General features: G+C 46.4%; 1 protein-coding gene across 1 annotated transcript in view; it reads right to left on the bottom strand.

Annotated features, from left to right (window-relative positions):
- Window positions 1-27068, bottom strand: part of LOC142258898 (uncharacterized) — a 143629-nt gene that overhangs the window by 85230 nt on the left and 31331 nt on the right. The window contains 3 exon segments of the mRNA XM_075331457.1: window positions 7064-7589; window positions 7893-8897; window positions 9152-9269. Of these exon segments, the coding sequence (XP_075187572.1) occupies window positions 7064-7589; window positions 7893-8897; window positions 9152-9269 (1649 nt within the window).

Genomic DNA, 27068 nt, shown 5'->3' with positions numbered 1-27068 from the left:
CACATCGACGTCACGCGGAAGCCGGCCAATAGAAGTGGAGGGGCGGAGATGAGCAGGATGTAAACATCCCGCCCACCTTCTTCCTTCTGCATTGCCGGCGGGAGCCGCGGGACGCAGGTAAGATCTGTTCATCGTTCACACACTGCGATGTGTGGTACCTCGGGAACATTGAACAACCCGACGTGCAATTTTAAGGAAATGAATGACGTGTATGCGATGAACGGTTTTACATTCAATCACAATCGCACGTAGCTGTCACATGCTACAACGACACTAATGATGCCGGGTGTGCATCACTTACGACGTGACCCCGCCGACACATTGTTAGATTTGTTGTAGCGTGTAAAGCCCGCTTTAGACTAGCAAGACTTATTCTCTGCTGGGCTTCTTGTTAATGTCTTTCATCACATGCTGTAGGGGAGTCAGTATCATTCGCTCCCCTTCTGTATATGCTGGCTTGACTATTCCATTAATGCCAGCTATAGTTTACCTATACAGGTCTGGTGAGGTGTTGTGATACAAACTGATGGTTGTCGTGCATTATTGCTGTGAGCAGTTGTGATGTTAACCCTTGTTGTTTTTTTGTTTCTGCTTTTCTGCTCTTGCTTTTCTCCTTAGTCTCTCACTGTTTATTTCTGTGAGTTTGTAGTGTGTCTGAATTTTGTTTTTCCCATCTGTCTCTTAATCTGTATTTCCATCATACTCCTGCCATACTTCCACGTTCAGGGGGAATCCAGAGGTTAGGGATAGCCTAAGGTCTCCTAGCATGAGGGAAAGTATAGGAGCCCCCTGTCCCTCATTATCCTACAGTCACATTGCAACAATCAATTAGATTATTTACTGTAGCACATTCCATAGAACTGGTGCTAGGAATGGGAGATCCGAGTTAACGAAGATGTAACTCTTAAGGCTCCTTTACACATTGCAATCACATATGCGATCTCGTATGCGATCGCACATGCCCCATCGTATGTGCGGCACGGGCAATATGTTGCCGGTGTCGCACAAACGATTAAACGCCATCACACGTACTTACCTTCCATACGACCTCGCTGTGGGTGGCGAACATCCACTTCCTGAAGGGGGATGGACGTTCGGCGTCACAGCGACGTCACACAGCGGCTGGCCAATAGAAGCGGAGGGGCGGAGATGAGAGGGACGTAAACATCCTGCCCACCTCCTTCCTTCCGCAGGTAAGATGTGTTCATCGTTCCTGGGGTGTCACACACAGCGATGTGGGCTGCCTCAGGAACATTGAACAACCGGACGTTCAATTTTTAGCTATTGAACGACGTGTATGCGATCAACGGTTTTTCGTACAATCCGAATCGCACGTAGGTGTCACACGCAACTACGTCATTAACGATGCCGGATGTGTGGCACTTACGACGTGACCCCGCCGAGACATCGTTAGATATATTGTAGCGTGTAAAGCCCGCTTAAGATTTCAAAATTGGAAAACAGATTCAGAATAATTTGTTTCCTAATTTAATTTCGTATGTTCTGATTTAAAAAAAAATAAATCTACTTTCAAAATTATATAATAAAAAATAACGTTGTGTTTATTTTTAGCCGATAACTGTATCAGGAGTTCAGGTGGACCTCTAATATCTTCAGAATTTAAAACAGATGATGAAAGTATCACACATGATACATATGAAGAGCATGCTGCTGTCCGAGATATACCTCCAGTCCTTCCTTGGAAAGCTCTATCATCTGATCTTTTCAAACAAGTCCAATATTCTGATTTATCACAGAATTGTATGCAAAATAAAAGTTACAGAAGGGATGTGGAACATGAAACGGCTCCTACAAGGGAGAAATCATTTTCATGTTCAGAGTGTGGGAAATATTTTATACGTAAATCAGACCTTGTTAGACATCAGAAAATTCACAGAGGGGAGAAGCCATTTTCATGCTCAGAGTGTGGGAAATGTTTTATTCAGAAAATAAACCTTGTTACACATCAGAAAATTCACTCAGGGGAGAAGCCATTTTCATGTTCAGAGTGTGGGAAATGTTTTATTTGTAAATCAGATCTTGTTTGGCATCATAGATCTCACACAGGGGAGAAGCCATTTTCATGTTCAGAGTGTGGGAAATGTTTTATTCAGAAAATAAACCTTGTTACACATCAGAAAATTCACACAGGGGAGAAGCTATTTTCATGTTCAGAGTGTGGGAAATGTTTTATTCGGACAGCAGACCTTGTTAGACATCAGAAAATTCACACAGGGGAGAAGCCATTTTCATGTTCAGAGTGTGGGAAATGTTTTATTCAGAAAATAAACCTTGTTAAACATCAGAAAATTCACACAGGGGAGAAGCCATTTTCATGTTCAGAGTGTGGGAAATGTTTTATTCAGAAATCACACCTTGTTAGACATCAGAAAAATCACACAGGGGAGAAGCCATTTTCATGTTCAGAGTGTGGGAAATGTTTTATTCAGAAAGTAGATCTTGTTTGGCATCATAGATCTCACACAGGGGAGAAGCCATTTTCATGTTCAGAATGTGGGAAATGTTTTATTCAGAAATCAGACCTTGTTAGACATCAGAAAAATCACACCGGGGAGAAGCCATTTTCATGTTCAGAGTGTGGGAAATGTTTTATTCAGAAATCACACCTTGTTAGACATCAGAAAAATCACACAGGGGAGAAGCCATTTTCATGTTCAGAGTGTGGGAAATGTTTTATTCAGAAAGTAGATCTTGTTAGACATCAGAAAAATCACACAAGGGAGAAGCCGTATTCATGTTCAGAGTGTGGGAAATGTTTTATTCAGAAATCACACCTTGTTGTTCATCAAAGATCTCACACAAGGGAGAAGCCATTTTCATGCTTAGAATGTGGTAAATGTTTTACTAGGAAATCAGGTCTTGTTTACCATCAAAAACATCACACAAAATAAACCATTTTTATGTTCTGAATGTGGAAAATGTATTTCTTAGAAATCAGATCTTGTTAAACATGTGAAGAAGCCGCACAGGGAAGGAACCTTTTTCATGCTGTAAATAATTGAAATGTTTAACTGGTAAATCAAGTCTTGCCGACCATCAGAAAACAACAGAACGGAGCAGCCGTTTTTATCATTAATCAGGTTCTTTTGTCAGATGAGTCACATGGGAGAAGCCATCATGATGTACTATAATTCAAAGGGTTTTATTTAAAAATTGGCTACAATTGCTCAAGTAAGAATTGGTGAGGGATAGAACTATTTTCTCTCTTTTTAAACTTATCGTATTTTTTAAACCATAACAATGTGGTCATGACGCACTGTTAGGCCGGCTTCACACTTGCGATTAATTCGCACGAGTGCAATGCGAGAAATTCTCGCACTGCACTCGGACCCATGTTAATCAATGAGGCAGCTCTCATCTTCTATTTTTTTGTCAGTCCAAATCGGACTGAGAAAAAAAATCGCAGCATGCTGCGTTTTGGTGAGTTTCTCGCGCGAGTCTCTCCAATGCAACTCTATGGGAGCGGGTAAATAAGCGGATGTCACAGGGATGGCACACACACCATCCTAGTGACATCCGTTTTTCTAAATACATTTATCGCATGTTTCAGAAAACACTGGTAAATGAGTGAGGTCTGACAATGTCGGCCAATCTATCTCTGTCAGTCGGTGTCTCCCTCTCGGTCTCTATTCTCTCTCTGTCGGTCGGTCGGTCTCTCTCTCTGGCTCTATCTCTCTCTCTGTCCATGTCGGTCTCTCCCTCCCACCCCCTCTCTCATACTCACCGATCCACGATCACCGGCGCGGCGCTGCACAGCGTTCACACTGGCGGCTTCTCCTCTTTTGAAAAGCAGGCCGCTCCTCGTACTCCCTGCTTTCCCAACCCACCTGCGCCTATGATTGGTTACAGTCAGACACGCCCCCACGATGAGTGACAGCTGTCTCACTGCAACCAATTACAGCTGCCAGTGGGCGGGTCTATATCATGAAGTAAAATAAATAAATAAATAATTAAAAAAAACGGTGTGCGGTCCCCCCAATTTTGATACCAGCCAGGGTAAAGCCACATGGCTGAAGGCTGGTATTCTCAGGATGGAGAGCTCCACGTTATGGGGAGCCCCCCACCCTAACAATATCAGCCAGCAGCCGCCCGGAATAGCCGCATCCATTAGATGCGACTGTCCCGGGACTGTACCCGGCCATCCCGAATTGCCCTGGTGCGGTGGCAATCGAGGTAATAAGGAGTTAATGGCAGCAGCCCATAGCTGCCACTAAGTCCTAGATTAATCATGGCAGGCGTCTCCCCAAGATAACTTCTATGATTAACCTGTTAGTTAAAGAAAATAAACACACACATCCAAAAATCCTTTATTTGTAATAAATGACAAAAAACAACAACCTCTTTCACCATTTTATTAAAGTCCCCAAATACCCCTCCATGTCCGACATAATCCACAGAGGTCCCACAACGATTTCAGCTCTGCTACATCGGAAGCTGACAGAGAGCGGTCACAGACCACGACCGCTCTCTGTGAGCTCCCCGCAGCGACTGAAGTGAGTCGCGCTATCAGCGATGACGTCACTCTGGTTACCCGCGGCCACAGATCTCAGCGAGAGGATTTCTGCTGTGGCCGCGGGTAACCTCAGTGATGGCACCGCTGATAGCGGAGATCACTGCAGTCACTCAGGGAAACTGCGGTCACCGGTGATACCTTCACCGGTGACCGAAAATCTGGCCATGACACAAAGACAGAGCCGCGGGATGACAGTTTAGTCGGGTGAAGTTCATCTGACTTCATTCTGATCGCGCGGCTATGTCTGTGTCTGCTGTCAGCGGCCATGTAGCAGAGCTGAATGGCAGATGACATAGCTGCTGAGAATAAAAACGGATCACATACGCATCAAACACGGATTGCACACGGACTACAATCAATTGAAAAATCACAGAATCGCATTGCAGTTGCATTGCACACTGATCATAACGTGAACAGAGCTCATGCTACTTTCTAGCATGAGACTCGGACCGATTTTACACACATAAGTGTGATTCCAGCCTTATAGGGGGATCTGCTGCTGACTCTGTTACAAGGGTAATATCCCCCAGTTTCTAGTGCAATGTGTTAGATGACTTTCTCTCTAAATAGTGCTTATAATAAATCTGTGGCTGCCTTTATTATTTACTAAAACAGTGAAAAGTCGCAGATTAGTGAATTTTTTAAATATAATCCAGTACCAAAACCTTTTGAAGTGTCCCTAATGTCCCCCAAAAGGAACTCCCAGGTTGTGAGATCCCACAACCCTCAGTGATCACCCTCACAGTGAAAGAGTGAGCTCTACGACCCCAGCTCTGCGGCATCCTTCTTTTTTTTTCAGTAAATAATTTTATTGAGCTTAAAGGTAAAATGAACAGAGTACTGCTTATAACACATATAGGATGTAGTAGTACAGAAGTTGAAATTAATCCAAACATTTGGATCAGTCAGATAATACTGTACTATAAGAATATTTTCACAAGGATAAGAATAGTCAAATAAGAAAACAAAGCAGATAAAACATATCAATTTAGGTTAAACCTTATTATGGTTTGGCATCTTATAACAATATTATGGATAACTATATTAACTATAAAGATTGAGTGAAGGTCAGTAAGAGATAAGAAAGAAGAAAAAGATAGATACAAGAAAGAGAAGAGGGTATGAGAGGAGGGGAGGGAAAGACAGGGATAGATAGGGGTGGATCGGGTGTCCAGAGAGCTCAGCCGCACAGATATACGCATCCTCTTGTATGTTGCAAATATCCGCTACAGGAACCTGCAGGAGGAAAGACCCATGTAAAGCCCCCTATCTGAGCCAAGACGTATAGCCCGGAGTATCTCGGAAGAGGAACCAGTAAGACCAGGTGCCAGCATGTTTATCCCATTTGTCACTATCGTCTGCCTTCAGGGACTCCATACGTTCCAGTCTATTCATCTCCTCCAAAAATTCCCTCACAGAGGGGGTTGTAGTTGTTCTCCAATGTCTTGGGATAATCATACGAGCAGCGATGAGAAAGAAGCGCAGGATACCTCTTTTGGTCACAGAGAGAGACCCAGGAAGTAGGGACAACAAAGCTATTTGAGGTGTAGGGGCTACCCGAATACCCGACATCTGAAAGTATACTTCAAAAATTGAATCCCAGAATGTCCTTACCAAGGAGCAATCCCACCATATGTGTTTCATAGTACCAATTTCGACTCCGCATCTCCAGCAGGTATCTGGTACTGTGGGGAAGATCTTATGCAGTACGTCAGGGCATCTATACCAGCGTGTAAGAATTTTAAATTTTTTTCTCCTGTGCACTACAAGAAATGGACATTTTATGAGAGAGTGTAAAGATTTTGAGATGGTCCTGTTCCGACAGCGTGATCTGGAGCTCTCTTTGCCATGCCTCCAAATACGTTGGGGTACCTTTATACTGGGCTGTACACAAGAGGTTGTATATCAATGCAATGGCATGTTTTGGGGCGGCATTTAATGAGATTAGGGTCTCAAAGTGTGTAGGTTTGGATAATAGAGCATTCCCCGGGAATTTTTTTTTTTAGGAATGTGGTCAATTGAATATATTCCAACCAGGATAGCCTCCTCTCGGGGCAAGCCTCCTGCAGAGCCCCAAAAGACGCCGTTCCAGACAGTCTCCTGGCAACCTGTCCTAGTGTAACTCCATCCGCGGAGTCCCAACACAAGAAGAAAGATCTCTCCATTGCAGGGGGAAAGTCTAAGTTATTAAAAAGTGAACTCATACTCCCCGGTCTGTGGGATAAGTTTTACGTCTCCAGATGTCTGTCTCAGAAAAGCATGAGTGCCTGAGTCAGAGGTTGAAACCCCGAAACCGCCGGCCTCTGCTGAAGGGGGGCCCATAGGAGTTGTGTCAGAGGGAAGGGGGAGAGATGGGACTCAATACCCACCCATTGTTTATTGAGATCGTTAAATCTCCAATCCAAGACCCTCATGAGGAGGACACTCTGCTAGTACGTTTCAAAATCAGGTAGACCAGCGCCTCCCCTGGATTTCGGTCTCACCAGTGTGGTGTATCTAATCCGAGGTCTCCCCGTCCCCCAGACAAACCTGCTACATGCTCTTTGGAGTTGTCTGAAATACTGTTTAGTAACCTTTATCGGGACTGTCTGGAATAAATAGAGGAACCTCGGGAGTATGTCCATCTTGAGGGCACTGATTCGGCCAAACCAGGAAAGTCGACCCAGGTTATATCTATTAAGATCAGCAAGTGTTCTATTAAGTAATGGGGAATAATTAGCCATAAACAACTCATCCGGATTGGCCGAAACAGATATCCCAAGATACTTGATAAATTGGATCTCCCACTTAAATGGGAAGGCGGATTTTAGTCTATTGACTTGTGTGGTAGGAAGAGCAATATTAAGGGCCTCTGTCTTTGAGTAGTTCACTTTGAAGTTAGAAACTATGCCAAAGCGTTGGAATTCTTGAATAAGAATTGGGAAAGCGATTTCCGGGTTCGTTAGATACAGAAGAAGGTCATCAGCGTATAAGGCAAGTTTATAACATTTCTGACCTACATCAAAGCCCTTTATATCGGGGGAGTTTCGGAGAGATATAGCCAAATGCTCCATGGCTATAACATATAGAAGGGGTTAAAGAGGGCACCCCTGTCTAGTGCCATTAGATATTTGCAGGTGAGAGGATAGAGTATTATTGGCTCGGACTCGTGCTGAGGGCTTATGATACAGGGCAAAAATTCTCTCTAACATGGTTTGACCGATTCCCAGCTGCCTCAAGGATGAGCGTAAAAAGGTCCAGTTAAGACGATCGAATGCCTTATCGGCATCGATCGATAGGAGGCAGGCTGGAGTACCTTGTCTGTACATATGGGAGGTCAGAAGCAGAGTTTTAAAAGTGTTGTCGCGCGCCTCTCTACCCTGGACAAACCCTGTTTGGTGAGTATGGATTGAGGCAGGGAATAGCGGGGACAACCGGTTGGCTATTAGTTTGGCGAAAATCTTGACATCTACCTCTATGAGAGAGATAGGGCGGTAGTTGGAGCATAAAGACGGGTCCTTCCCAGGCTTGGGAATCACCGTTATGGTAGCCGCAAGGGTTTGTGCGGCAAAGGGGGAAGCTGAAGATATGGAGTTAAAGGTCCTAGTCAGGAAGGGCGTCAGCTCCAAGGCAAACTGCTTATAGAAATTGGCCAGAAATCCATCTGGACCAGAACTCCTACCATTGGCCAGACCCCTAATAACCTCAGTGACCTCCTGTTCGCTAAAAGGATCATCTAGCATGAGAGAGTCCGCATGATTCAGTGGGGGGAGAGGGGTACCATCAACACAGTCGTCAACTTTTGCTTGGAAATTTGTTGGGGACATGTCCGCCACTGGGCCACCTAGGTTGTATAACCCGTCATAATAGTCTCGAAATACATCTGCTATTTCATGAGGTTTATGTGCTGAGTGGCCAGAAGGTGATTTAATGGTGGGGATAAATGTAGAGGGAAGGCGAGGATTAAGAAACCTAGCCAGAGCTCTGCCTGGCTTGTTAGAGAATTCGTACATAAATCTCCTACCTCTATCTCGATGACGGGCGGACGCAGCATCCAAGAGGGACCCCAAATCCAGTCTAGCCTTGAGCAAGGCTGCCAAAATCTGAGGGTCATGAGTCCGTTTATGGGTCTGTTCTAGTTGTTTAATAGAAGTCAGTAATCTGTCTATTTCGCAGGCTCTATCCCTTTTGAGTCTGGTTCCCTGTTGAATAAAGGCCCCCCGGATCATCCCCTTCAGAGTCTCCCACTGGAGACGTAAGGGGGTTGGATCATTGGCATGAAATTCGAAGAAGTCCGTGATGGTCTTCCTAATGGCTAACTGACACGTATGATCTTTTAATAAGTTCGGGTTCAATGACCATAACCATTCCCCGGGGCGTAAATCTGTCAAAATGAAAGACAGTGACACCGAAGCATAATCGGACCACACCATAGGGTCTATAGTACAGGCCGGGTCATGTGAGAGTAGGTGGTGACTAATAAAAAAAGGTCTATTCTACTGTACATATCATGGACAGGAGTATAGAAAGTGTAGTCCCGTGTTTTAGGGTATAGGGTATGCCAGACGTCGAGAAGCCTCAAATCCAGTAATTTACTCCTGAGACCCCGCAGTCTCACTGCAGGAACAGAAGACCTACCCGAGGAAGAGTCAACAGTCCGATCAAAGATAAGATTGAAATCTGCTCCGAGAATTAAGGAGCCTTCAGCAAAATCAGAGAGGGTGTTCAGGTATTTTTGGCAAGTCCTGGCCGGGTCCTGGTTGGGGAGATAAAGATTGGCAACAGTAAAGGCCCCGTCACACTAAGCAACATCGCTAGCAACATCGCTGGTAACGAACAACTTTTGTGAGGTTGCTAGCGATGTTGCTGTGTGTGACATCCAGCAACAACCTGGCCCCTGCTGTGAGGTCGTTGGTTGTTGCTGAATGTCCTGGGCCATTTTTTAGTTGTTGCTGTCCTGCTGTGAAGCACAGATCGCTGTGTGTGACAGCGAGACAGCAACAACTAATGTGCAGTGAGCAGGGAGCCAGCTTCTGCTGAGGCTGGTAACTAATGTAAACATCGGGTAACCAAGAAGCCCTGTCCTTGGTTACCCGATATTTACCTTTGATACCAGCCTCCCCCGCTCTCACTGCCTGTGCTGCCGGCTCCTGCTCTGTGCACATGTAGCTGCAGCACACATCAGGCAATTAACCTGATGTGTGCTGTAAGTAGGAGAGCAAGGAGCCAGCGCTCAGTGTGCGCTGCTCCCTGCTCTGTGCACATTTAGCTGCAGCACACATCGGGTTAATTAACCTGATGTGTGCTGTAACTAGGAGACTGGGGGCTGGTCACTGGTTGCTGGTGAGCTCACCAGCAACTCGTGTAGCCACGCTCCAGCGATCCCTGCCAGGTCAGGTTGCTGGTGGGATCGCTGGAGCGTCGCAGTGTGACAGCTCACCAGCAACCTCCTAGCAACTTACCAGCGATCCCTATCGTTGTTGGGATCGCTGGTAAGTTGCTTAGTGTGACTGGACCTTTAGTAATTTGGTACAAATCTTAAGTTTGATAAAAATAAATCGTCCCGCTGGGTCGGACTTGACTGATAAGACCTGAGCTGGAAGAGATTTATGTAGAGCGATGCTAACTCCCTTGGATTTTGCAGCTGAATTGGTACTATGAAACCATGAATTATAATATCTATGCTTAAGTGCGGGAATGTGGTCTGCTTTAAAATGAGTCTCCTGAAGTAATAGAATATGGATTCTTTTTTATGCATGTTATAGAGGATCTTGGATCTCTTCTCTGGTACATTAAATCCTCTAACATTTAGAGAGCATAAATTAAGATTCGCCATCCCAGAAGCTCTATCTCCCGGGCACCCAAGGGAAGAGTAGGAAGATGGGGAGGGAGAAGAAAGAAACCAAGATTAAGGAAAAGAGAGCAGAGAAAGTAGTAGAACGGAAAAAGAGACCAAAATAATAAAGAATAATATCAAAACTTGTCTTTACTGAGCCTCCTGAGTCCTAGCTCAGAAGGCAGTCGAAACTGAGAGAATACTCGTAACCAGTGTTCTAGGAACACACCCTAATGTGGGAGGTGACTGAAAACTATGTCGCCTGAAGGACGGCTGCCGCACCACCTAACTAGTTAATACCGAAAAATGGTAAAGAAAAAGAAAACCACAGGCGGTCACCCACCCGACCAAAATGGAAATAACACATATAGTAGCTCAGGTTCAATGCGGTTAATTACAATAACAAGGGCGGGGTGGTGATAAACTCCCGCCTCTAAACTCACAACTCATGAGGTTTTTATGAGAGGTATACATACCCATGGAGGTTCAGGTATCCCAACTCAGCATTGGGGAATGCCAAGAGGGGAGGCAGAGAATCCCTGCATCCAACATTATTAGAATTGGTGATGCCGAGGAGAGGGGGGGGAAGAGGAAGAGGAAAAGAGGGGGGGTATGTGAAAAAAAAAAAAGGGGGGGTGGGACGGGCACAGGGCAATATTGGTCAGGCATCAAATTAGGCCATTACGACCTTCATTCCTCTCCTCAGACAACTCTTATACCCGGCGACCTCTGAGGCCTTTGTCGCTGAGCATGGTATTGATCAGAGGGGAAGGAACCTCCACGGCGGACCACTCTCTGGGGTGGAGGTGCAGTATATGGCCAGTCCAATAGCTTTATCCCAGGAAGATCCAGAGCCGCAAGAAAGTCTGGCAGGTCAGCCGGAGATCTCAATATGATCAGGTTGGGACCCTTCCTGACTTGTAGTTGAAAAGGATAGCCCCAGGAATAAGCAATGTTTTTATTGCGTAGAACCTTCTGCAGGGGTCTCAGGGCCCTCCTTTTTGCAAGTGTTGATCGGGAAAGATCCGCCAGGAGTTGTATGGGAGTTCCTTTAAAATCGAGGTTACCTTTATCTCTTGCTTTTCTCATAATATTCTCCTTGACCTGGAAGAAGTGTACCCTGCAGATAATGTCCCTTGGTCTCTCTGGATCCGGGTTTCTAGGCCCCAGTGTACGATGTGCTCTGTCCATCTCAATGCGTGTTTCAGGGGGACGTTCCAGCAAGGAGTTAAACATCCTTTGCAGTGTAGAGGTCAGATCCTGAGGCCCGACCGACTCTGGCAAGCCACGAATTCGCACATTATTTTGTCTGTTGCGGTTTTCAGCATCTTCTATCATGTCAAACAAGAGGTGGATCTGTTGAGACTGCTGATCTATAAGCTGTTGTTGTGAGCTTTGCTGAGAGTATAGATCCTGGGTGGATGATTCAAGGGCCCGCACGGAGTTAGTCAGTGAGGTCATTCCCTCCTTCAAAGAGCGAATTTCAGTCTTACAAACAGCCTCCAGGCGGGCAATGTACCCCTCCATATCCATTTTGATTGGCATAGCGTTGATTTGGAGCCTTAAAGCTGACATTTCTGAGCCTTGGTCTTCCCCATAGTTTTGCAGGGGGGTAGCTGTGTTCTCCCCTCCATGGCAAGGGAGGATGAGAAAGCTCTGTGTCATAGCCTCTCCTGTGTCAGCTGCCGGGGTACATGAGTGTTGTGAGGCAGGGGACGACCGCAGGGTACCTGGTGAGCTGGAGCAGTCAGGAAGGGAGGCAGGAGATCCTCTGCTCTGTGAAGACCCAGGGGGAGAAGCGCGCCCTGCAGCCAGCTCCCCTCTGCTCACCCCTCCCCCATCATCCACCACAGGCCGGTCCCCGGTGCTTTCCCCAGGAGCCATCCGTCCAGGAACCTGCAGTGCCAGGTCGGTCTGTAGCTTCTCACCCGGCTGCTGTGCAGAGCGAGAGGGGGAAGCAGGAGAGCGCTCGGGTTGTGACAGCCGGGTCGCAGCAGCACGCGTCCCGGTCGCCATTACAGGCCTGGGAGGACGCTGAGGCTCAGTCAGGTATGGCACATTACCTTGCCTCCCGCGGCTGGAAGTCCCTCTGATATGCGTCTGTGACCGGAGACCTGCTTTCCCTCTCATCTGAGCCCGGTAATCGCCTTTGATAGCTGATGGATGGCGGTGTTTGCAGCCGTTAATGTGGAGCTCCTACAGTGTGCGTCCTGTCGGCGCCATGTCCAGGCCACGCCCCATCCTCTGTACTTTGATGAAAAAAAAAACATTACTGTGTGCCTTTTAAATAAAACCACCATGTGATGTAATGCTTGAAATTTACTTTGGTACTTCCATAATGGGCATGAGGAAGCTCAGTTTTTCATAATGGACATATTTTTTCTTCTTTGCAGCGGCAGCTGTGGTGGCCACAGGGTTATACTCTCTGCGGAACTGGTCACGGGCTGAGCGCCATCGCCGTTTGACAAGATCCACTGTTAAAAAACATTAAAAAATGTAAATTCAGGTCACTAATTCAAACAATTGTAGATGTTAAAAAATTAGACATTAGTCTTGGATTGCATCAATTGTATGAAATAGGAACACACATCCATGTGTATGACAACAACAACCCATTACACTCATCTAGTGACATAATAACACTATAAGCATGGGAGAAAAAAAAACAAGTTCAGCAGTAAACATCTGCAACCACTTATTCATCATTCATCTCCTTATAATTGTTCAAAAAATAAAAAAAACCTACAGAAAGCCATGAAATATAATATCTACAAACCCATGAAGTGCCATATGTTCCACATATATTTTCCATTATACACTACACATTACTGTTACCATTCCAGACATGGTGACACCAAGGAACATGCATAATAAACCAAACAAAGAAATACAAATCCAAAAATATAGACAAATCACAGCACATTTGCAATAGAAAATGCACAGAAATGGTAACCAAACAAACCCCCAAACATGTTTAATAGTGGCTTCCCCACCCTGAAATGCCTTTTGTACATGCATAAAATGCTTTGCAGCCCATATATACACATGCTGACATTACTAGTAAACTGCAATGAATACTTCAAAAGTGCAGAAAACTACACTCTCCTGTTTGTGAGTCTCCAGTGTATGTCAAAATGAGTCAGGCCCATTAATACAGGCCCAACAAACAATACAAATATGTTTATACTCTGCCTACAGACTGTGCACATATAGGTAAAGACAGAAGCAATGCAAATATCTGTACTCACCATATCTATTTTTCTTTCCAGGGGTGCATTGAGACCATCCATTCCTAGGGTAGACTCTCTGCCACAGCCATCCATGCTCGTTCCACCATTAACCTGTCATGGTAGCCATCATCACGTGTGTCCCACAGCTCTGGATGCCTCTCTACTGCTCCAATCAGCCTCTCTGTATCGATTCTGGGCGCCATGCTCAGTACCTGTGGTGTTCTCTGTGCTCACAGTTCCCCTGCAGTGAGAGGACAGGTGCCCAGCTGCTGTCTGGCGTGCAAATGAGACAGGAAATGTATGTTTGGCGCCAGAATTAATGGCCTACAATTGACCTGATAGATTGGTAACAAGTGTTTCAGATTTTGTGATGAAATACGGACACGGACGATACGTGCTGAACACGGACATACTCCGTGTGCGGTCCGTGCAGGCACGGACCCATAGACTAAAGTGGGTCCGTGCCTGCGTGTTGCCGGCCAAAAACGGACATGTCGTCTGTGTTGAAAAGCGCACACATGTACTTACGACACGGACACACGTTCCGTGTGATTTTACGTGCGTGTGCCATCTACCATTAAATAACATGGGTCTCCGTGTGTACGTGTCTCCGGTACGTGCAAATACGTACCGCACACGTACAAATTACACGGATGTGTGTTGCGGGTCTCAAGGAAATGGGATTTACATACAAAAAAGCTAAACAATAAAAAGATGACTGTCTGAAGAGAACATGTAAATTTCCACAGTCATTGATGATATGGGGCTGCATGTCAGGTAAAGGCACTGGGGAGATGGCTGTCATTACATCTTCAATAAATGCCCAAGTTTACATTGAAATTTTTGACACTTTTCTTATCCCATCAATTGAAAGGATGTTTGGGGATGATTAAATCATTTATCAAGATGATAATGCATCCTGCCATAGAGCAAAAACTGTGAAAACATTCCTTGAAAGACACATAATATCAATGACATGGCCTGCAAATAGTCCGGATCTCAATCCAATTGAAAATCTTTGGTGGAAATTGAAGAAAATGGCCCATAACAAGGCTCCAACCTGCAAAGCTGATCTGCAACAGCAATCTGAGAAAGTTGGAGCCAGATTCATGAAGATGCTGTTTGTCACTCATTAAGTCCAAGCCTCAGAGACTGCAAGCTGTTATAAAAGCTAGAGGTGGTGCCACAAAATACTATTGATGGAGGGTTCTTTTGTTTGTTTGTTTTTCATGATTCCATAATTTTTTTCCTCATTGTTGATTGATTCCATAATTTCCCCCCCCCCTGTTTGTTCTTCAAAATTACCCGTTACTGGCTGCACATTCTGTTTTCATGATTTTTTTTTTGTTTCTTAAAGACAGAAAGTTGCCATTTGAAATGACTTTAGTTTGGTACCATGTCTGTGATCTGCTTTATTTTTTGTAACAAATTTTTTATTGGTATTTTTTAAACAATAGTAAGTACATGCTGTAACATTTCCTTTTACACGCTTCTTTTGACATATTTATAATGATTAAAGAAACCAATATATATGGTAAGATTTAACAGGTATAAAAAAGTATTACCAATACATTGAAATGCACCTAACTGGATGAATGAACGTGTGCACCCGGACCCCACAGACACCATGAACATGGGTTATTCACATTCGAAAACGCATTATATGTGAATAACTCCGCCTCCTCCACACTTGATATCCCATTCTCTTATACCTGGTGCAATTCTTCTGGAGCCACTCTTCCATTTTAATATGCATCACACTAAACATTAATCTAGATTAGAAATTACTCATCTTAACAGCTGTTAATGGCACGATAGTCTAGAAAAGTCTAACCATTTCCCCCAGGACACTTCAAACTGGAAACCTTTATTCTCCCTGCTCGCAATCATATGTTCCATAATACAGTTGTGCTGCATTTTTGTTATAATTTCTTGAATGGACGGTACAGACTGTTGTTTCCATTTATTTGCAATGCTCGCTCTAGCTACTGTCAAGAGACGGGCGGTAATAACTGCATCATCATAGGTCATAGTTTCTAATCCTAAAGACAGCAGAGCTGTTCCCGGACCCAAATCAAAGGCATAGCCCAAAGCTTTACTCAGTAATTGTTGCACCTCTTTTTAAACTTGTTGGATTATTCCACATTCCTACCACACGTGAATTAACGAACCTGGAGAGTTCTCACACCTCCAGCATGTATCTGAGGAATGCGGGAAGGTTTTGTTTAATCTTACTGGTGTATAATACCACCTATAAAGAAGCTTTCTGGAGGTCTCTAGATGATTAATGCAATGCGACATCTTTATTATGCAATTGGAACGTGTGTCGCCCCCGTGCCAGAAGTCGGCGCTGCTCGGATCCGGGCAATCAGGGGTAGTGGCTCAAGGGTCTCTGGAACTGGGGGCCTCGCGGACACGCCAAATAAAAAGGGGGGACGTAGATGTACGGGCTAGGCCATATTAAGTTCGTGACGCCACCCATGGTGTGTGGTGAGGTGGGACACCACTGCTGCAGTTGTGGGGCACTCGGGGGAGATGTTGCGGCAGCTAGTTGTTAACCCCTCCGTGGGTAGGGATGGTGGCCCCGGGGTCTCAGAGCAGGGTATAGCGACCGCATGGAGTGTTTATGTACTCACTGTTAATAAACCACACAAGTCTTTTGTAAACCAAGGTGCTGGTGGCCGGTGCCGCGGCCGGTTGCATTCGGGTCCCCCACCCGGTGGTCTCTATCCTTTTCTCTGCACTTTTTTGTGTAAGGTGGACTTCCTAGTGTGAAACTCAGGAGTCCGCTCCCGGCTGTATGTGGCCTATGAAGCCATGCCCGCAGACGCTGCTCCATGGTATCTATGGGCCCTGGTGGTGACCTTCTATCCCTATCGGTGGACTGTTGTCTTCTATAAGGGACTTTGGGTGGGACAGGACCTCTAGTCCTGGCCTCAATCGGTAAATTAGCCAGTCCGCTTGTTTCTGGTTCTGGCTTCAGGGTCCGAGTACCCCCCTTTGTGCTACGGTTTCCGGGCCGGTTCCCCGTGTCGGTACCGGCGGGCTACAACCCTGTCCCGGTCCACCTCTGTTCTGCCGAGCCGGCTTTCCGTCTCCTGCTGACGGAGCCCATGTCTGCCTCTGGCCAGAGGCACCAGGGCTCCTACCCTGGTACCGTTCAACTTGAACTTTCCTGCTGGAGCTACACTTAGCTCCAGCCCACACTCCTCTCCAAACTGAACTCTCAGCTTATCTGCTTGTTTTCCCGCCCCTGGCTGTCTAGACCCCTGGGTGGACATGTCCTAACCGCTTGGTCAAGCTAGCTGGTGTGTCTGTCTGTCCCTAAGGGGGGTGACTAGGGTTTCTGGTCGGCAGTGTGTTTCCTAGTGAGGGAAGGTGTTATGCGGGGGCCTAACTGTGACTACCTGGTTTTGCCAGGGCATCACATTCCCCCTTGGTTTAATACAGACCATCCATGGTCTGTCCGACCACCACCATTTATTGAACTGGAAAAGATAAAAGAGTAAAACAGCTTACAATTATAATAACATATTTACAATCAAGTATATTTTGTTTTCTTCCCTTGCGGGAGGCATGTTACTTAAACGTTGCACATATAAAACCGGGACGAGACGGACCGGGTCCTTCTCACCTCACCCACCAAAAATAACCTAGCCCTGATGCTACCTCTAAAACACAGGTTGGCACCCCTTGCCCAAGTCCAGGATAGGTCCGGGTGTTGCCCAAACGGGCCGGGTAAAAAGTTCCTTACCCGGCAGTCTTTTTCAGGGACCCCGCATCCAGGGGACCCCTGAAACAGAAGTTAGTCACCGGTTTTGCTGGTGACAGGGCCTCGACCGACTCTACCGCAGGCCCATCCTCCAATCAGCCTCTCCAGAGACTGCGGCATGGTGAGAAGGTTGGTCTGGGGCTATTTACAAAACCCAAAAGTTTATGGGTTAGCCTGCAAGTTCACGGCCATTGTCTTTTTAACTGAAACATGGGAACTGTAACGGGATCAACAGATGGTCCCAACGGGGACTTTGCAGGGAAGGTATCCGGGAACCACTACCTATTCCATTCTCCACCACGGGTCTCCAGTACCACCTTCACATGTTACACTGCTCCGGACCCTGGTGGTAGCTTGCCGCAGGTAACCTTTCTCCGTATAAATGCGAGCATGCACATCCGTTTTACCCTTTCCTCGGGCAGCGATCTCCCTACGCAGCTGCTGTTACTGCCGCTCCCAGTCTGGGGCACGGGTTCCGTGTCTCGCCTCCTGCTCAGGAGCCAGGCCCACTCGGGTGCCCTCGGCGCCGGCTACAACCGGCCTCTCATACTGCTGTGGGCCCCACTGATCAGTGGCCTGCTCCGCCTCTCCGCAGGTGTACTTGGGAGCGGCCGGCACCGCGGCCGGGGTAGACCTCCGGTCGGGTGCTGCCTCCGTTGCGGCCGGGCGGACTGCCGGGGCCGACGTCATATCTGCTGCGGGTGGGCGGACTGCCGGAGCCGACGTCATCACTGGTGCAGCCAGGCTCGGGGCCGGAAGGGATGTCGTCAGCGGTGCCGGAGCGATGGTGACGGTAAGGCCTGAGGGCCCAGCAGCTGGGTCCTCCCCCATAGATGGTACGGTCCCCGCTGCCACGGACTGGGGCAGCGGGTTGGTCGGGGCGTTGGCTGCGGACACGGGCGACGAGGGAAACAACGTGGTGGACAGGAGCAGGCCGGAACCCTCAGCCGGGACGGCCGGTTCCTGGGGAACATAGGGGCGTGGATCACTGCTTACCCGCTCCTCCGAGATCATTTCCACTTCGCGCGCCCGGACAGCTGCAGCCAGGCCCTTCATCTCCGACGCCCACTTCGCCAGCATGAAGTGGACTTGAGCCTGGATCGTCTGACACATCCTGCCGCGTTGGTGTCCAGGAACGGGTTTCTGCAGAGTCCTGGCGTTACTGCACTTCACATCACTAGTTACAAGCCGCTCCATCCTCCCCCTTGGTCTTTTGCAAGCACTCCTTTTTGCGGCCTGTTAGTTTCGTTTTACGACCTCGGGGTTCACCTTCCGGCTGTGTTCCCAGGGGGCGGGGCTTCGGCTTTCACGCCCTTTTCTCGGGGAAGAAGACGCTGGGCTGTAGTTTTCGTGCCCAAAATGGCGGCAAAAATGGTGACTTCTGAAAATTTTGCAACGGATCACCGCTGACTGTCCAATACAAGGCACACTTCCACAAGGTAAGGATGGGTAAGTATCCTGTTCGTGATGCCAAGTTTTCGTGGTGTGCCACCCTTGTGCCAGCAGCCGGCGCTGCTCAGATCCGGGCCTTCAGGGGTGGTGGCTCGAGGGTCTCCGGACCCGGGGGTCTCGCGGACATGCCAAATAAAAAGGGGGGACGTAGATGTATGGGCTAGGCCGTATTAAGATTGTGACGCCACTCACGGTGTGTGGTGAGGTGGGACACTACCGCTGTAGTTGTGGGGCACCCAGGGGAGATGTTGCGGCAGCTAGCTGTTAACCCCTCCGTGGGTAGGGATGGTGGCCCCGCCCGGGACCCGGGGTCTCAGTGCAGGGTATAGTGACCGCAGGGAGTATGTTTGTGTTCTCTCTGTTAATAAACCACACAAGTCTCCGGTAAACCAAGGTGCTGGAGGCCAGGTCCGCGGCCGGTTGCATTCGGGTCCCCCACCCGGCTGGTGGTCTCTATCCTTTTCTCTGCACTTTTTTGTGTAAGGTGGACTTCCTAGTGTGAAACTCAGGAGTCCGCTGCCGGCTGTATGTGGCCTAAGGAGCCGTGCCCGCAGACGCTGGCCCATGGGATCTATGGGCCCTGGCGGTGACCTTCTATCCCTATCGGTGGGTTGTTGTCTTCTATGAGGGACTTTGGGTGGGACAGGACCTCTAGTCCTGGCCTCAATCGGTGAATTAACCAGTCCTCTTGTTTCCTGTTCTGGCTTCAGGGTCCGAGTACCAGGTGGCACCAAAGCAATGCAGAAAGTGTCCAGTAATTTATACTATCAGAATGTTGCTGCAAAAAACGGTTTCCTTGGCAAGAAGTATGTAGACAAGTAATAAATGTATATCAAAGTTTCAAGAGCAGAAGTTTAGTGGGTGTAAGGCACTTAGTTGTGTTATTGCTTTTTTTTTTTCTTTCTTTTTACGGTTCTGCACTTTTATTTTTTCCCCCTTTGGCCCTCCACTTATATCAGGCTAACCAAGGACCTTGGATCTTCACTAGCGCTGATTGAACGCCCCAAAAAACGGTACCGGCAGATCACTGACAGATTTAAAAATAAGTCCCATCCGCTTCAGAATCCAGTGCCCAGAATCTGGAGATTTGGAGATTAAAACGTCTGTGGAGGGCATAGGGGGGTAGGAGCACGCGCGGTGTACTCACTGCGGCGTTGTCATGGCAGCATACTCCTTCTGTGTCATGCTTTTACCTTCCGAAGCCAACAACTCAATATTCACTACTTTGCCTGCCCACCGGCGCGTGTAATTGGTTGCAGTTAGACGCGCCCCCACCCTGAGTAGCAGCAACAAATCACAGGCGGCAGGACAGCCGTTGGGCGGGAAAAGTGTCTGCCAGTCAGTATCGTGGTAAAAAATAAATAAATAAATAAAACAATCGGCAGGACAGTTATAGAGCGCTGCTGCAGCCCCAGCTGTCCGGCTGTATCTGTGCTGTGTATCCAGTGCCCACAGTCACACGTGCGAGGCTTTGCCGGGTGATGCCATGGCAGACTCTCGCGAGGCATAACCCTCAAGCATCACCCTGAGAGGCATCACCCTGAGAGGCATGACATCACCCGGCACAGCCTGCCGTTCTCCGAACATGAGTGTGCAGGTACCTAGAAACACATGCACGCTCCTGTCAGAAGAGTGCTGCTGTGCCGGTGATGCGCTGTTAGACTCCTGGGGGTCTGCCAGGCATAACATCACTCGGCACAGCCTGACGTTCTCTGAGTATGAGCGTGCATGTACCTAGAAACAAATGCATTCAATTGTCAGACTCGCGAGAGTCCCTCGCAAGTGTTACTGCAGCTTAAGAGAAAACGCATGCGGCTTTTTTTTTTTTTAAATTAAATAAATAATTAAAAAAAAAAACCCCGACGTGTGGTCACACCTAATTTTCATCCCCAGCTATGATAATGCCGGCTGGGGGCTGGTATTCTCAGCCCACAGCTGCCCGGTATTGCCACATCTATTAGATGTTACAATCCTGGTACATTACTGGCCCTTCCCATTGCCCTGGTACGGTGGCAATCATGGTAATGAGAGGTTAATAGCAGCGCACAGCTGCTACTAAGCCCTAGGTTTGTGATGGCACAGGCATCTATGAGATACCTGCATCACAAACCTGTAAATAACAGTAAATAAACACACACAAAGAGAAAAATCCTTTATTTGGAATAAAATACAAAACACGCACTCTCCTTCACCACTTTATTAACCCCCAACACAGGCCTCCAGCTCCGGTGTAATCCACACGAGGTCCACGATGACACACCCAGCTCCGTTACATCTCAGAGCAAGCAGCCATAGAGAAGACTGCCAGCCCTGAGTGTAGCCTATTACTGAGCCGCGATAAGCGATGACTGTCACAGGCTGGGAGGCGCGGTCAGCCTGGAACCAATCACAGATGAGAGGATGGCCGGTGGGCGGGGCAAACATGGAAAGTTGCGTGTATGCGATGCACAGTGCAGGAATGCGTGACCTGGAAGCAGTGTGCCGCCATGACACCGAGTCTCGGTAAGTATGAAACTCTCACTTATTTCTTCTTTTCTTTATTTTTACTTAATTGCCGCATCCGGATCGTGCACCCAGAATCCCGTGCCTGGGTCCGGCACCCTAATATCGTTGAAACCGCGCAGATCCGCTCAGCCCTACTCAGGAGGTGAAGACTGAGTATTGGTGGGAGAGGTGTATGAATGCTGGAGGCGGTGGGCTACTTCTATCCTTTAGTGACGGTGTCTTGTAAGGAGAAGGAAACTCTCTGTGGAAAGGTAAAATCCAAGCTGCCATCTATCCTAAATCAAGCGAGGCCCCAAGCACAGCGAGATCAAGAAAGCCACAAACTGCTCAAAGCCAAGATGGTTTTAGATGCCAACATGCTACCTACCCTCAGGAGGAGTTTGTACCCAGCTCCACCACTGCCTTTTTTATGTACATCTTTTTGTATTAATAAATCCATTTTTAAGGACCTTGGAGTGGAGCCACGTTTTCTTCTTCTGTGGATAATCCTTCGGACATTTGCTCTTATCTGAATGTGCTCCTCCTTGCTCGTTTTGTTACAAGGACAGGAGCAGCTTTTCTTCGGCACTAAACTTTGTAACTTTTGTATTTCTTTTTCATATTTGAAGCCCACTAGAGGTCACTAGCATCCGCAGAAAGATGCAATAGAATGGTCGAGCAAGCCGTAAGTCAGTCCTGGGCAGTCACGTAGGTAGAGAAGGATAAGTGGAGCCGGAGTCAAGTGAGAGCGGAGGGTCAGAAAGTCAGGAGGTATCGTCAGGAGCCAGAGGGGAGCAGAGCAGTAGTGAGATAGCAAGCTGGGTCGTAAACCGAGAAGACAAGTAAGTATAGAGGGAGTGGAGACAGGATAACAAAGCAGAGAGCGGGTTAGGGAGACAGGGAGGTAAGACAAGACGGAAAGGACAGAGGTCAGGGAAAGGAGTACTAGGTAGCGGGCAGCATCAGAACAGACTCACAGGGACCAGAAGTGCACACTGCAGAGCAGAAACTATTCACTGGTGGCGTACCAAAGAAAACAGTTCCAAGATAAGGCAGCGTGACTCCTGGAACGAGGCACAACAGAATAGGGTCCTTCCATTGGGCCTAACCCTGGAGAATGCAGACAGCAGGAAACTAAACACATACAATGGCTCTTCACAAGCAAAGTCATACGAGAATCATAACAGTAATATTTCTGATTTTATTAAACTGTTTAAGCACCAAGTCCAGGAAAGTGTCAAAAAAATGACCCTGGCTTTCAAAGGGTTAAAAGCTCAATTTTGGAAAAAGATGTATTAACATGTAGTCCTGTGTCATATAGAAATGATAAAATCCATAAAGTATCCTATAAATGGGGCCAGCTATAAAGCTGACCCCCTCCTTTGGAAACAAGTAATTAAAGAGAATCCTCTAGCAGATGTGAGGCCAATCTCAGCTTGAATGCACAAGAATGCAGAAAAGGACAGATTTATGATCGGTAGAGATAAGAGCACCACTTGAACAGAAAAATAGCAGATAAATTAAAATCCTTTGTTTCACATTATAGAAAATATGAATGAAGGTTTTATGAACTGCATTGATATAATAGAAAAGTCATTAATTACAAATTTGTGATAAAACAGAGAATGCAAAGCATTGTTCTGCATCATTGGGTGATGACCAGGGTCCCACCAAATGGAGATTGGCCAGAGAGATGAAAATATCTATGCAATGTCTCCTATCTATGAACAGATAAAATCATGATAGGAAAGATGACAGTAATATCTTCTGCCTGGGACATTCAGTGGCAACAATATTGTAAAAGTTGGGAATCTCATAATTTTCTAAGACTTATGCCTGCTTTACACCAGACGATCTATCGTGCGATAGATCGTCGGGGTCACGGTTTTTGTGACGCCCCTCCGGTATCGCTTGAGACGTCGGCCTGTGTGACACCTCCTAGCGACGCAGTATCGCTCACAAATTGTGAGTCGTGTACTGGTCGCTAGGTTTCATAAAATCGTTTATTTTACTTTGCGCCGGTTGTTCATCGTTCCCGTGGCAGCACACGTCGCTCCGTGTGACACCACGGGAACGATGAATAGCAGCTTACCTGCGTCCCGCGGCTCCCGTCGGCTATGCGGAAGGAAGGAGGTGGGCGGGATGTTTACATCCCGCTCATCTCCGCCCCTCCGCTTCTATTGGCCGGCGGCCATGTGACGTCGCAGTGAAGCCGAACATCCCTCCCACTCCAGGAAGTGGATGTTCGCCGCCCTCAGTGACGTCGCACAGGAGGTAAGTACGTGTAACGGGGGGGTTAACGACTTTGTGCGCCACGGGCAATCAATTGCCCTTTGCGCACAAACGACGGGGGCGGGTACTATCGATCGTGAAATTGCATGATCGGTCGTCCCGTGTAAAGCAAGCATTAGACACATCCTGCCATCCAGCTGTGTTATGTGTCACCAGAGGGGAAGGATGTGGGTGTAACTTGTGTTAATAAAATGCTAATGCCAATAATGATCCTCATACAACATTGCTGTATAGGATTGTTCCACATTCCATTGGAGTCCTTCCTTCTATAAATCTGAATCTACAGTTATATGAAAAAGTTTGGGCACCCCTATTAATGTTAACCTTTTTTCTTTATAACAATTTGGGTTTTTGCAACAGCTAATTCAGTTTCATATATCTAATAAATGATAGACTCAGTAATATTATTGAATTGAAATAAGGTTTATTGTACTAACAGAAAATGTGCCATCTGCATTTAAACGAAATTTGACAGGTGCATAAGTATGGGCACCTCAACATAAAAGTGACATTAATATTTTGTAGATCCTCCTTTTGCAAAAATAACAGCCTCTAGTCGCTTCATGTAGCTTTTAATGAGTTCCTGGATCCTGGATGAAGGTATATTTGACCATTCCTGTTTACAAAACAATTCCAGTTCAGTTAAGTTTGATGGTCGCCGAGCATGGACAGCACGCTTCACATCATCCCACAGATTTTCAATGATATTCAGGTCTGGGGACTGGGATGGCCATTCCAGAACATTGTAATTGTTCCTCTGCATGAATGCCTGAGTAGATTTGGAGCGGTGTTTTGGATCATTGTCTTGCTGAAATATCCATCCCCTGCGTAACTTCAACTTCGTCACTGATTCTTGCACATTATTGTCAAGAATCTGCTGATACTGAGTTGAATCCATGCGACCCTCAACTTTAACAAGATTCCCAGTGCCGACATTGGCCACACAGCCACAAAGCATGATGGAACCTCCACCAAATTTTACTGTGGGTAGCAAGTGCTTTTCTTGGAATGCCGTGTTTTTTTGCCTCCATGCATAACGCCTTTTTGTATGACCAAACAACTCAATCTTTGTTTCATCAGTCCACAGGACCTTCGTCCAAAATGAAACTGGCTTGTCCAAATGTGCTTTTGCATACCTTGGGCATCTCTGTTTGTGGCGTGCTTGCATTCGCATCACTCTCCCATACAGCTTCTCCTTGTGCAACATGCGCTGTATTGTTGACCAATGCACAGTAACACCATCTGCAGCAAGATGATGCTGCAGGTCTTTGGAGGTGGTCTGTGGATTGTCCTTGACTGTTCTCACCATTCTTCTTCTCTGCCTTTCTGATATTTTTCTTGGCCTGACACTTCTGGGCTTAACAAGAACTGTACCTGTGTTCTTCCATTTCCTTACTATGTTCCTCACAGTGGAAACTGACAGTTTAAATCTCTGAGACAACTTTTTGTATCCTTCCCCTGAACAACTATGTTGAATAATCTTTGTTTTCAGATCATTTGAGAGTTGTTTTGAGGAGCCCATGATGCCACTCTTCATAGGAGATTCAAATAGGAGAACAACTTGCAAGTGGCCACCTTAAATACCTTTTCTCATGATTGGATACACCTGCCTATGAAGTTCAAAGCTCAATGAGGTTACAAAACCAATTTAGTGCTTCAGTAAGTCAGTAAAAAGTACTTAGGAGTGTTCAAAACAAAAAATTGATAAGGGTGCCCATACTTATGCACCTGTCAAATTTAGTTTAAATGCAGATTGCACATTTTCTGTTAGTACAATAAACCACATTTCAATTCAGAAATATTACTCAGTCCATCAGTTATTAGATATATGAAACTGATATAGCTGTTTCAAAACCCCAAATTGTTATAAAGAAAAAAGGTAAACATTAATAGGAGTGCCCAAACTTTTTCATATGACTGTATGTGTGTGATCCAGGTTCATTTATTTGCTCTCGTTATTCCCTTTCATGTAATTGTATATGCTGTATTGTTTTGTTTCCCTTTGTAACATCTTTTATGTTTATAAACACTGCCTACTTTTCAGATTAAATATCTAAAATTAATAGTGTATGGCTTCGGGATGTGGTTTTTAGATTAAGAGGAATAAAGCTACCTCTAACATGTGTCCAATCGACCTGTATAAGCAAAAGACCCAGATTCCAGCAATGTGTCACTTACTTGGCTGCTTTCTGAAGTTTTGATAAATAGTTTTATCTGCATAAGATCTACCAGTTCTCAAAATGCTCCTGTGTATAACCCCACCCACACCACTGATTTGCAGCTGTGTAGAATGAGCATTGAGAACAAGCTGGCAATCAGGGGTGGGAATGGGGTTATACAGAGCTAATGGAGATGGAGGGTACATGGCAGCAGTTTTACTAGCTCTGTAGTGATAATCTCCTAGCGATAATACAGTAATTTTATCAAAACTGCAGCAAGCAGTAAATGACACATCATTGGAATCAGAGTCACAGTCTGTCACGAGTAACAGACAGTCCTGCGGTGTCCACCAATAGAAGGTCACAGCATTTGGCTGCGCAAAATACTCCCTGACTTTCTATTATTTCTACTGTTAGTATTCAGTTTACTGGTATCTCCTCTGCTGGTTTTTCATCCTTTTTTCTTTAAGACCCAGGGGAGCTCCAGTATTTAAACCCAATTGGAAATCAAGATTATAATCTTTATTTCCAATTGGGTTTAAATACTCTCATTTTCCCTGAACTTGTGCTGGTGATACTCAGTTCTTTCACAAGCTCTGGATGCAAGCAGGCGGCTTGTACATAACAGTAGGAGCGTTGTTGCTCTTTACCGAACTTCTGAGTCATCTAGAGATAAGTTGTATATTGTTTCCCCTTGTTTGTTATCCCTGTGTGTCCTTTAGTGCCTTGTGGGGTTGACGAAGAGCTCATCCCATCCGATCCCTACCTAGGGCCCAGATCATGGTCAGCCTAGGGTCAGGTATCCGGCTCTGCTCATAGATGTGGAACCTATCTAAGGTGGTGAGGGAACCCAGGGCCCAGCGGTAGGCTTGATCAGAGGTCACCATCTCCCCATTTGCTACACACAGGGTTTCCCTTTAGCCGTTCACTTCGTACTTCCCCGTACCTAATATGACACTGTCTTTATATTATTCTGATTTTTAATTAGGGGGTAAACACTTAGTGACAGAATCCCAGAAAATTCACAAATCCCCAGCATAGGTATCATAAATGTTACTTGCTTTTCACAAAGAGATAGACCCCTTTTAGTTCTGGTCTCTTCTACACCCATAATTTAAACTGTGATAAAGGTTTGTGGGCAGAGACGAGTGAACCTAAATAGTAAAGTTCAGTGTTTGTACCAAATACAGACTTTATAAAAAAAAAAAATCAGTTTTAGAGTTCGGAGTTCGGGTGCTTTATTTATCCTAACCACTTGATCTAGCATCGCTGTGCTCGGGTACACTCAGTGTTCGGCCCAGTGCGAGCCGCTTGCAGTGTGTGAATGGCT

This window comes from Anomaloglossus baeobatrachus (genome assembly GCF_048569485.1).
Source record: "Anomaloglossus baeobatrachus isolate aAnoBae1 chromosome 5 unlocalized genomic scaffold, aAnoBae1.hap1 SUPER_5_unloc_17, whole genome shotgun sequence".
Lineage (NCBI taxonomy): Eukaryota > Metazoa > Chordata > Amphibia > Anura > Aromobatidae > Anomaloglossus > Anomaloglossus baeobatrachus.
This window is presented reverse-complemented; position numbering and strand designations above follow the sequence as displayed.